The sequence below is a fragment of the Gobio gobio genome (assembly GCF_949357685.1).
Source record: "Gobio gobio genome assembly, chromosome: 5".
Taxonomy (NCBI): domain Eukaryota; kingdom Metazoa; phylum Chordata; class Actinopteri; order Cypriniformes; family Gobionidae; genus Gobio; species Gobio gobio.
In genome coordinates this window covers 44,151,096-44,164,311 of record NC_137101.1, presented here as the reverse complement: position 1 = coordinate 44,164,311, position 13,216 = coordinate 44,151,096, and the positions used below count along the sequence as shown (strand labels likewise).

General features: G+C 35.5%; 2 protein-coding genes across 3 annotated transcripts in view; one reads left to right on the top strand and one right to left on the bottom strand.

Annotated features, from left to right (window-relative positions):
• The window catches only part of LOC307126529 (uncharacterized protein), a 1,210,917-nt gene that overhangs the window by 722,571 nt on the left and 475,130 nt on the right, over positions 1 to 13,216 (top strand). The gene's annotated exons all lie outside the window — the stretch shown is intronic.
• Positions 3,640 to 13,216, bottom strand: part of LOC307126525 (E3 ubiquitin-protein ligase TRIM16-like) — a 17,466-nt gene continuing 7,889 nt past the window's right edge. Inside the window, exons 4-7 of one of the 2 annotated variants that reach the window (XR_013816502.1) lie at positions 12,757 to 12,916; positions 12,555 to 12,602; positions 5,087 to 5,169; positions 3,640 to 4,363 (exon numbers count right to left, since the gene is read on the bottom strand). Coding sequence is in view for 1 of the 2 variants with exons in the window: in XM_079817088.1 (XP_079673214.1) it covers positions 3,837 to 4,363; positions 12,555 to 12,602; positions 12,757 to 12,916 (735 nt within the window). In the remaining variant the exon portion in view is untranslated. The remainder of the gene's footprint in view (positions 4,364 to 5,086; positions 5,170 to 12,554; positions 12,603 to 12,756; positions 12,917 to 13,216) is intronic. The other variant, XM_079817088.1, reaches the window with a different exon arrangement.

Genomic DNA, 13,216 nt, shown 5'->3' with positions numbered 1-13,216 from the left:
GCTTATGTAGGGATTACATTTTCCCATCTAATTTCCATATTATGATGTCATAGGGTGGTGGTCATCTTGGATTATGGAATTTTCATGAAAAGTCACGTTTAAATGATCAAATGCAGCACTTCTTTCCCCCCAAAATGTCCCTCACCTTCTGTATGCTATATTGCACAATACTGAATGCTCAGGTAAATTGTAAATAGTAAACAAACTGTGTAAATCATTACTAATAAATGGAAGAAACAAACCGAATGCATGTAGCGGTTGGCCTTTTGCTGTAGAGATTTTCCATTTACTACATACAGTAGGCACTCTGATTCCATGTATGGGGCACATATATATATTATTCATATGACACACAAACACAAGTAGACTATGCATAATAGCCCCTCTGCCCCGTGTCACACCGCCTCTGCTCCTGCTACGAGCAGCTCGGCCAGTTCTGCCTACTGCCGAGTGTGCACAGCACACGCCTCGTTCCCCACAACACTAACACGCCTGCTAACTTCGCGATGAACACTACGACCCTGGGAAACATTGTTCCCACCCCTGACATTGGGCAAAGGACAATCTACATTGGGCAAAGGATTAACCGTTTGTGCTTGGTGTAGGGCTATACTTTCACTTTTAGAATCACTGTCATCTTCTGAAGTCAGATATTCCCCTTCAGAATCAGGGTCCGCGAATAGAAGACCCAACACTTCATTGCGGGTAAGCTTTATTGATGCCATTAGAAAATAATAATAATAATCTAATGCAAATACTCGCGGACGTTGACAATATTGCTCTGATAAAATGGCTCACTCGCACACTAGCTCCGCTTTTGTTCGCACTGATTCAATGCGCTCTTGCTCAAAGATTTTGTATAGAAGCGTGACGTTTTTTGAGTCTGGGATGAAGTATGACATGTCTGCCATCTAGCGGAGGGGAGGTTGAACGAAATTTGACACCCTATATGACAAAATCGGCCGTTTTATTCAGTGCCGCAATTCCCACTATACAGTATTATATGCACTGCTTTAATGTGGATAGCCTACATGAAAAAAAGTACTTTAAGTTTTTATCTGCTAAATTATTTGTTTTTGTAAGTTTTACTGTTTTGCTATTAGTCTGCATTTACACTATAAAACCAATGTCTGCCTTACATCTCTTTGTGCCCCACAGAAAATAAGTCATATTTGGTACAAAATAACATGAACAGTTTTATTCTTTTAATTTGTAACTTGAGACAGATAGATTCAATTAGACTATAATTTACTTTTATACTTCTATGTGAGATTTTTAAATCAAGTAGAAAATTTGTTTATTGTAAGTATAACGTCATGTCACCCAACTGAAATCAACATCGTTTCAATGTTAGTTAAGCAAACCAATTAGATCGATTTTATGTTTGTTTTGAATGCCGTGTCTGATGTTGGTTCAACATTACCCCGATAGGCAAAACCATGCCGGATCGACATCGGAGATCAACGCTGTTTCGATATCATGAAAAACGTTGTTTCAATGTTGATTCCATGTCATTTTGTGATCTGGGTGTTCACATGCTGCTGCATCTAAAATCACAAACGTGCATAGAAATGCACAAATGTAAATCATATTAAGAACTACTATTGAAAGAGTGTGAGATTCTGTAATGTTTGGGTGCAGAAACCATTCATGCCAGAAATTACAGTATTAATATTGAAATAGCTACAAATGTGGTTTACAATATAAAAATACATGTTAAAATAGTGAATGAATTAATAAAGCAGGAGTTCATATTGTGTCATTTTGGGGTGGGCGATAAGAAATTTCAATTTAATAACGATATAATGATTTGTGTTGATTACAGCACTGAGAGCAGCAGCGGGACGATCGCATGACAGATAGAGAGAAAAAAACACTAACATTATTCACCACAACACTCTCGCAAAACACTACATGATGAATTCAGACCATGGTATTAACACAGTTCATGTAGAAAAACATGGTTTCATCATGTCAGGAGACTTTCTAGATCAGAACAACCAGCAGAACCTCTGAACAAAGAAACGGCAACCATTCTGGACATTTACAGTGATCATGTGATTCAGCTTTATTTAAAGAAAACTGGATTAGATTAGAATTATGCTCATACTTTCACTGATCATGAGTTATGGGTTTATTTACATTTATTAATAAACAGACATTTTATTTATGAATTTTACACTTTTTTATTGAAATTGAATAGTTTTTAATGAATCCTGTGTGTGATCATTTCAATTGAAAGGTAATTTTGATAGTAATAATAAAATGACTAGTAGGGTTGGGAATCGTGAGAAATTTTCTGGTTCCGGTTCCATTAAAACTATTAAACAAATAGTGGTAAAGGAAAAAGGCACAATACGCAACTCAAACAATCCATTTTGTGTTTATTACTTGCTCTAAAATTAATTTACAGGTTGGCAATGTCAAAAAAGTCCTGTACTGTACATATATTACAGTATTAATTAAGCCATTCTTGCAACACATTTTTTTTTCAAATGAACACCTCTGAAATTGTCTTATTACATTTTATCTCTCTGTCTCTGAATAAAACCAAGTTATAAATTATATTTATTAGTTATATTTATTAATTAGTTGTATATTACTTTAATAGTAATTCAGTTATTCAGTGAACTTGTAAATAATAAATTGCAATTCAGCATTACAAAGGTAATTGTGCCTAAACGCTTACCTAAACCATGGTGACTCAACGGTTGACAAATTATATATATATATATATATATATATATATATATATATATATATATATATATATATATATATATATATATATATATATATATATATATATATATATATATATATATATATATATTTATCACTATAAATCTGGTATAAGCCCTGTGGCACTCTGTGCTGTAGCAAATGTTTTGTCAAATTGCTAGTGCGGCCTCCTTTGCATGTTATTAACTTTTCACATGTGTTACATTTTGCTTCATTATCATTCATTCTTTGGAAATGAATCCATACTTGTGACTTTCTCTTCGCCATGCTGGTGGTCAACGAGAAAATATCAAAATGTGTAGCGCGAGGGCTTTCAGTGCTGAACTGCGTTGCACTCCTGGAAGCGGCAGGCAACGTAATTAATATTCATGATGAGGTGAGCCAAGGTTGCCAGGTTTTCACAACAAAACCCGCACAATTGCTACTCAAAACTAGCCCAAAACAAGCCCAATCGCGTTTCAGGGGGGCTTCTCTGGTAAAATTCACATTTCCGGGGCTAAATATCACATAATTGGGGTCGCCTTCCCCAATTTCAACCCGCGGACATGAAACACAGCCCGCGGCAACAGTGGAAAGCGGGAAAACCACGGACTTGGCAACACTGGCTGTCACTCGCTATTAAAGGATACGCTTCCAGCGTTTCGCACACACATTGCACCAGAACCGTTTTCAGAACCGAAACTTAGGAATTTCGCGCGGTTCTGGTATTCTGGTATTTTTCAAAAATCAGTTTCGGTTCTGCATAAGAACTGGTTCTCGGTTCCCAACCCTAATGACTAGTAATAATAAATTGCTGTGACACTACAATAAGAACTGAATGACTGAAATAGAGTTTGAGAAAAGCACAGATACACAGCGTCACTCATCGTGACACACACACACACACACACACACACTGATCTATATGAGAATTTATTACACACATTTATTCTGACATGTTATTTCAATGACAGAAGTTCAGCTGTAGTAAAAATTTAATGAAGAGAAAATAAGAGACTATAGAACATCTCACTGATACTGATTTATCATGCAGCTCAAAGCATTATGGGTAGAAGCTCTCTACAGTCGATTCTGATTCATCAACAGTTCATCAATCAATCAATCAGTTTCACTGATGATCCACGATAACAAACATTAAACCCAGGATAGAGTGGCTGAGTAAATGTGGTCTGGACTGTGTGGATGAGGCTCATAGTGTCAGAGACGCTGTAGAAGGACAGAGTTCCTGCACTGTGATCCACATACACTCCTATTCTACTGCTGATGGACTCTACAGGGAGATCAGTCTGTATCTTATTGTGTCTGAATGAGTAACTGAAGGGAGAGCAGAACAAACCCCAGGACTGATCATTACGTCCAAATCCACACTCATTACCCCGTCCCTTCCTGCTAATGCTCTTATATGACACTGATATTACCACATGTCCACTCCACTCAATCTCCCAGTAACAATGTCCAGACACACTCTCTTTACAAAACACCTGAAGATATCCATCAAATCTGTCTGGATGATCAGGATACGGCTGAGACTCTGTGCCAGTGAATGTAATCACTCTGTTCCTCTCAGACAGACGGAGGCGTTTATTCATTGTGTTTAAGTCTAGAGTGAACTGATTGGAATCTGATGGAGAAAACACAAAATCAGTAATTATGAATCTGTCTGATATCCTGTGCAAATCATCAGTATCATTATCCATCATCAAATAAAACAGTTTAGTTGTCCTCCCTGAATATTAACTCTCTGAAGTCGGCAGATGCTTTTTTTCCTGAGTATTTAGAACTTAAAATACTCCGTAATTTTTTGTCATTCAGAAACGAGTAATACAACATTCTAATCTTTAAAGAGTTTACTTTTATTTGTATACACTCACAATAACAACAAACCATTGTGCTTTTGTAAAATAAAGTAAAAACGCTTTCTGACGTCTGAGTCTCTAAGTTATATCTGAAACGCGTCTAAACAATGAACCAAAACTCAGTGAATACTTGCCACACATACATGAGATATGTCTTTTTTAAAATCTTGAAATATCCATCTTATCTTTTAAATGAAGAAAGTCGTATCAAAAACAAATATTCTCTGTTTATGTAATCTGTATGAAATCAACGAGAGGTACAATCTTTCACGTCTTACCTAGATATCTATAATGTGACCACACACCTCGCTATTCATACGGTAATAGTTTGGGTGAGCCATACGCCTGTAAACGCCCCCTGCCAAAGCCATAATATAGCTTGAAGTTTCATCATCAGATTTGTTCACGTTCCTACACGTTTGTAAGATAGCACGCTACACAGGTGAAGAAGCTCTTCAGATGGTTCTGGATAGTGAGGAAGAGTTCACCTTTTTGTCAGAAGAAGATTGCGACTCCGACGATGAAAATTTGATTGCATTTTGACGACTTGATCCAGCAGAGGATGTCATTTCTGAAGAGTAAGACATTATTCTCGTTTACAGTATTTAACATGTTTTATGTGGTGATTTGTAACATTATATAAAGTAATATGAATGAACAATTATCAATGTAGCATACACGTGTTTGCGAATATCTGCTCGGGTGTAAATGTTTATAATGTGATCCAGTCTAAACGTTATATTTTTATTTATACTTTGCTTGGTTTTGGCTAGCGTATGACACTGCTTATGGAAAATAATGCATTATCAATGTAGCTTACAAATGTTTGCGAATATCGGGTGTAGGCCTAAATGTTTATAATGTGATCAAGTCTAAACTGTATATTTTATATATATTTTGGCTTAGTTTTTAGTGAGCTTATGACACTGATTACGGGAAATACTGCCGTATCAATGTAGCTATGTTAGGTGTAAACATTTAAAAACATGGCATTTTTTGTATATCTAGTTTTGGATAGCTAAAATACTGTTCAAATTGTTAAAATAGTGGCTAACATACTGCCTTATCGATGTAGGTTGTGTTTGCAAATATCCGCTCAGGTGTAAATGTTTGGAATGTGTTAAATGTCCAGTCAATGGGGTTCGCAAATGTCTCGGCTGTAAATGTTTGGAATGTGCTATAAATGTCCGTCCTATGGCCCATCAACAGATATAGTCTATACATTGTGTGTCCATACCCATTGATTGCCCAGCAGTTTATTTTGGCCAGTATATGCTGTGGCGAGAGGGGCGTGGTTTACCGAGGTCTTTGACGGGAGAGAGAGTCAGAGGACAAGCGGCACGTAAGTGAATCAAGTGCAAATGATAAACACCTGTCTCTTGTTTCAGTAATTGGCGTGGAGAGACAGGTTATAAGCCACGCAGGAAATGAGGACCGGGGAGAGAGAAGCTGGACGAGCACACAGCCACTGGGACACGAGGAAAAAGAGCCGCAGAGAGGAACTGCCTGAAACAAACCGTTGACTAAGAAAGAGAGAGAACTTGGAATTTGATTTGTGCAATGTGCACATTGTTTTGTGATCCGAGTTATACGACAAATAAACCTGAGTTTGTGTCCCAGTAAGCCAACCCATTGTCTTCTTCCTTACCATACGAACATTGTTAGATATGCAAACAACTTTTTATTTATTTTTAGGAATGTGGCTGCATCACTTTCACCTTCACCAGCACCTCGCACCAGGAGAACACGCAGGTGTCGTTCAGTTCTCAGTGCGATCGAGAATCATACTGAGCAAGTCCACAGATGATATATTTGACAGATGTTATTTTATTTCCATACCTTGTCACAATAGAAAAAAATTATATGTACTTATATTTCTTTTTATTACAAAAACTGTTGTCTTTGTGAGAGATTTTGCTTGGTTTTGGCTAGCGTATGACACTGCTTATGGAAAAAACTTCATTATCAATGTAGCTTACAAATGTTCGGGAATATCTGCTGGGGTGTAGGCCTAAATGTTTATAATGTGATCCAAGTCTAAACGTTATATTTTATATAAATTTCTCTTAGTTTTTGTGAGCTAATGACGCTGATTATGGGAAATACTGCCGTATCAATGTAGCTAAGGTGTAAACGTTTATAACACAGTCTAAACATAGTATTTTTAGTATATTTCGCCTAGTTTTGGATAGCTAAAATACTGTTCAAATAGTTAAAATAGTAGCTAACATACTGCCTTATCGATGTAGGTTGTGTTTGCAAATATCTGCTCAGGTGTAAATGTTTGTCCAGCAGTTTATTTTGGGCAAAAAAGGATGTCACGGTACCAAAATTCCTGTATGTCGGTACCAATACCATACAAATTTTACGGTACTCTGTACCAATTTCGGTACCACAGCTAAATGTTTTTTATTATTATTTTAAATTATTTGAACTATTTAAAAAAATTTATTAAATGTATTAAGTTTATTATTTATGATAATAATTAGGGGTGTAACGATTCATCTACTACATCGATGTATCGATTTATTTTCCTATGATCTAACTACATCGATCTGTGCTCGGCAAGATGGCCTTCCGGACGACATATATCGATCTAACATCGTTTTAAAAGGTAATCAATCGATTGTATCGATCATGGGAAATAACGCATTGGATTTAAGCACGTCAGACTTTATATGGATATTTTTTCTTAGCACTTTTAATGATAAAGCCGTTAAACGTTACTCGATTAAGTCTGCCTATCTGTGACATCATCGCAACGCACGCACCAGCAGCAGCGCTAAGAAAACAAAACATAGCATGGCGGATGACAGAGAAGCCAACGTGCGAGAAATTATCAAGCCACCAGGAGAAAGAGCTAAGTTAGTAACGTTTTACCTGTACTTTCAACCCTTGCTAAATGTTACCTGTGCATTCCTGACACCAGTGTGCCAGCAGAGCGAGTTTTTAGTACAGCTGGCGACATAGTGAACGCACAGAGAAGTGTTCTGCGGTCAGATCATGTTGATATTTTTGAAAAAGAAATCTGTAGAGTCATTGAAGAGTAGTTGGTTACATTTTATCTTTGTTAAATATTGTTTGTTTATTAAACTGAGAGTAGTAGCAGGCCAGTTTATTCAACCTGAAGAAATGTTGGTTGCACTTTATTTTTTATATTAATATTGTATTTGTATTATTTTAATGTTGTAAAACAACAGCAAAAATAGCAGGTAAACCTACTATTAATTAAACCTGAAGAGTAGTTAGTTGCACTTTATTTTTTATACTAATATTGTAATATTTTTATGTTGGAAAACAAAAGCAGAAGTAGCAGGTTAACCTACTGTTGAAATGTTGGTTGCACTTACTGTGCTTTTATTGAAAATGTATTGAAAATTGAAAATGAGAGCAGAAAAGGTTAACTTCCTTTTAATTCAACCTAAACTGTTGGTTGCACTTTATTCAAATAAAATTTGAATGCATTTGCCATTAATTGTTGTTTACTTGTTTGTTTATATCCATAATTAATTGATACCTGATTCCCTTACAAGAAACAACAGGAATCTAGGAAACTTCACCTGCATTGAGCAGTATCCAGATATTTATTTCAGTCACACAATTTTTGGCTAAAAAGTTACTGAATCGATTTCAAGTCACTGAATCGTTTCGGATCGTATCGTTCTAAATGAACCAATATCGTCCTTGAATCGTATCGACAACCTCAAATCGTGATACGAATCGAATCGTTGTTAAAACGAATCGTTACACCCCTAATAATAATCATTATAAGTAAATAATACATAAACATTTAAAGGCTGTATGCTGTTTAAAAGTAAACATTGTTTATAAAAAAAGATCAAGTGAAAAATAATCAACCATCCAGGCATAATTATTATTATTAGTAGAGACATATTATTATTACATAGAGACGACGCTAAATCTACTGTAGGCTACAACAGTAGTCCAATATATTCTGTCAATTAATTTTTTTTTAAACAGAACTTTTATTTTGACGGGTTGCCGTGAAGACCTTTGAGTGTCTGTGTTCATGATATGAAAGTTTTCTCAAATGAAACGTAAATTCTCATGAAGTGACGGTGTATGCGTTCGTGTCCTCATATAGGGACGCAGGCCAGAGACGCAGAACATGCAGGAGTAATATTTAAATAGTATTTTGCAGTTTAATATTTACAGACACTAGTATATATTCGGCTACAGACTGGAGCCCTGTGCTTGGATAAACACAGAAGCGACTGAACGCAGCTGCGGGTACTGCGGGAGTCGGTACTACAGAAATGCTGGTATCGTCACATATTTATAATTTCAGTACCGACTTGGTACCGAAGTACCGGTACTTGTGACATCCCTATTGGGCAACATATGCAAACAACTTTATATTTTATATAGGTATATGTAGAATTATATAGGCAATATATTTCTTTGTTTTTTATTTTCAGTTCCCGGTCAAAAGTTTGGAAACATTAATATTTTTAATGTTTTTGAAAGAAGTCTCTTCTGCTCATCAAGCCTGTTTTAATTTGATAAAAATACAGAAAAACGGTAATATTGTAAAATATCATTACAATTTAAAATAAAATAGTTTTCTATTTGAATATATTTAAAATGTAATTTATTCCTGTGATCAAAGTGGAATTTTCAGCATCATTACTCCAGTCTTCAGTGTCACATGATCCTTCAGAAATCATTCTATGATGATTTATTATCAATGTTGGAAGCCGTTGTGCTGCTTAATATTTTTTATATTATTTGTTGACTATATTTTAAATAAACTACATAAAAATATATTTCCTTTGTCCTGTTTCTAAGCTCCCTCTAAGTCACACACATGACTCAAAAGCTCATTTATTATGCGGCTCATTATGCGTTCTTTTGCTCTTTGGCCTTTGTAAAGAAAAAGTTTCTTACAAAATGTAAATCAATATATTGTTTTATGTGAATAAGTAGGCTCAATGATTCTCACATCAGTTTAAAGCAAAAACTCTAGGCAACAACACCCATTAGTCAAAAGTCTTGTGGACACATATCTATTTTGTGTTTTGTGGCCTTAATTCAGTGACTTACATATTTAGTTTTTTCAAAAATTGGCCATTAATGTGTTTATAAGCAGCTGAAAAAAGCACAAATGTCAGAGCATGTCAAAACTTCTAAAGGGCCCCAAAACTGTGCACACCTGTAAGAGTTAAACACTAGCTTGGTCTCATTTGAAGGCTGCGTCCTGAGTCTCTAATTGAAGAAAAGTGACCATAATAAAACTGACTGTTATTCCTTGTGAGGTGTACAATACTGTAATGTCTTTCTTACGGTTACTTTTCTGAAATGAGACTCTATGAACACACCGTTTGATCAGTGTAAATATAATAATAGGCCTAATTATAATAAACACAGAATAATCACCAACATTAAGGTTCACTGATTATCTGCCTGCCTGCTACGGAGCCTGGATCTCACACCAACAAGTTGACTTTTACGTTTGTTCCAGATCAGCATCATCTGCACGGCTGACTGCCTTTGTTTCTTCATTAAATATATAATTGAACCTGTCTTCACTCATGGGTCCTCTGTTTCACCAGACACATGTTAAATCATGTTAACGTGTTAAAGTATGCTAGCAACATAATAATTAATGCTAGCAAGTGTGCTAAAACATGCTAGCTACATGGTAAATCATGTTAGCAAAATGCTAATTCATGCTAACAACATGTTAAATCATGCTAACAACTTGCAAATTCATTGTAAATAATGCTAAAACATGTTAGAAATGTGTTAAATCATGCAAGTTTTAAATTTTAACAAATTTAACAAAGTTAAATTTCAACTGTTAAATTCAAACGTTAAGCTGGTCAAATTTGTTTCAAACTTTAAGACCAGGGGCCTGATTTATAAATGTTCCGTACGCACAAAAGAAGGCGTACGCCGCTCTCTACGCAATAATTGGTATTTATACAAAGCAAACTTGACAGGAAAATGTGCGGTCCTTCACGCAAGCTCTGACCCAGGCGTACGCACAAAAACGGGTGAAATGAGAAATGGCGACACCGTCGGCAGATGGAAGAAACACGTGAAAGTGTGTGAAACTGTAGACCGTTGTGTAAAAGAAATGGCTATGCCTCTCATAAATAACATGAAGACTTTACAAAGCAAGTCTTACAATTAACAGCCTACACGAACACCCGTTTGATCGATCTGCAGTGTAAAACAAACAAAATCAAACGAAAATTACAACAGAAATGCAAATTAACACATATTTGCTAAAAGAAAAGGGAAATATGTTCTGCAATAATATTGGCATGTTATGCAATTCATCCTCATAAATAATATGGTAAACAGAACGAAATAGCTAATGTACAAAACTGATATTCTCGTCAATGTGCAGATATAGATGCAATTAGATAGATAGATATAGGGCGATATATAGATGGATAAATAGATAGATAGATAGATAGATAGATAGATAGATAGATAGATAGATAGATAGATAGATAGATAGATAGATAGATAGATAGATAGATAGATAGATAGATAGATAGATAGATAGATAGATAGATAGATATATTAATTGTCCACTGGGGAAAGTTATTTTTTAAGGTTACTATTTATGGGCAACTATGGGCGTGACATGAAGCTGCAAAAGCTGCGCTACATTTAGAATTGATTGTGATTTATTAAGGGAAAACTGCATAGGATGTGCGTGCACATGGTTTTATAAATCCAAATATTTCTGTGCGTACGCACGTCCTATGTTTCATCCGTACGCCACTTCTGACGCAAATCCTACGCAAAGTTTTATAAATGAGGCCCCTGGCTTTTTCAGGCCAACTTCAAAGTTTGTTTACGAACTTTACTCATCTAGTTCACAATATTACCGTTTTTACTGTATTTAGGATCAAATAAATGCAGTCTTAGTGAGAAGAAGAGACTTCTTTCAAAAACCCCAAACTTTTGATCGGTGGTGTATATAGTAGATTTTCATTTATAATTAGGGCTGTCACCATTAACACGTTAACGCATGCTATTAATTTAAAGTCCTTAACGCATTAAAATAATTTAATGCAATTAAATTACAGAAGTATGTGAACCTGCATCATTAACATAATTTTCGTAATGCAGTTTGATGATCTTAGAATTCGGGAGTTAATCACAATCACACTGAGCATCTACAAGCACCTGTTACCCTGGGAGGAGGAAATGTACAATCTCGTTGTTGTTGCTCTGTACACATTTATTATATAATAGAATTATATAGACTTCTTATATGTGGTTATTTTGTGTCCTTTTGGAGTTTCCAATGATCGTTGAAGCGTGCAGGAAATACAGTTTTGTGAGAATCACCTTTCAAATTGATTGTTTACTTTAGATATAGCAAATTATGACAAAATGAATGTGTTTAATGAGATAAATGGCGTATGCTTAATTGTGTGCAATTAATTGTACAATAAAGTTACATTTTATAGATAAATTTTTTGATCTATTGACAGCCCTATTTATAATATATAATTTGGTGTATATTATTATTATTATTATTATTATTATTATTATTACTCACCTACATATCATTAAAAAGCATGTCATTGAATGCCACGTAACAGATTTGACTGGATAGTCAAATGGGAATGTTATTAGTTTCCAAATGGAAGGAAAAGCCATGTGAATTTTTTTTTTTTAAATGGTTAAATAAACGCTTTAGAAATTTGCCACCGAAACTTTAATTACGTAGATTATCACAAACTGCAGTCAATAAACAAATAAGAAGAAGAATTTTTCCAACGGAAAACAAGAACAAGAAAAAAACATATTGTGTTGTACTGTGCCTGAATGATAAATGCAGAGGTTGTTTTCACTGGAGGTTATGCAGCTGCGCTACAGAAAGCTGTCAGAAACACTGAAGTAAACTGTAGTTGCTATGAAAATGAACACAATCTGTGAGTTTTTCTGCTTGTTTTCTTGGTGACTTACATTGTAGGAAGTCGTTCCTGGTCCTGGGAACACTGTTGGTGAAAGTGACTGTGGAAATCAACAGACATGAAGAGTGTGATTATCATGTCAAGAGAAAATTATGCCTGTATCCGTTCCTAAGACATTTTTTAATATGACCTTCTACATGATATGAGATGATGGAGGATCATTTCTGAGAGCAGATGAATCTCCAGGACTTTACCTCTGTCAGAAATCTTCTTCAGCTTCTCTTTGCAGAAATCTTCCAGTTTGTCTCTCAGCTGACGGACAGATTCTTTCACGCCATCAAAAGAGGAGAGAGAACTGAAGGGATTGTCATTGACGTCTGTAGATTCAGGGGGAGCTGAGAGAGACGGGAAACTCTACAGAAAACAGAAATCAAAGCTCATCACCTCCACACTTCAGCCAATAACCTGCACTACTGTCAGATTTTTGTGAGGCTCTTTATTAATAACATAAATGTAACAGATCAAGTGATTAATGGCATCACATGGCAGGGTTGAGTAGATTTGATCAGGAAAAGCAGTTAAAAGGCTCTGAAATTCACAAGGACTCTTAGGACCAGTGGTGTAGTCTACGTGATACGCCGTATACCCACTAGGAAAGGCCAAGGATTTCCGTATACGCACTTAAAAAAGTGTGTGGATACGTAACAACATCGT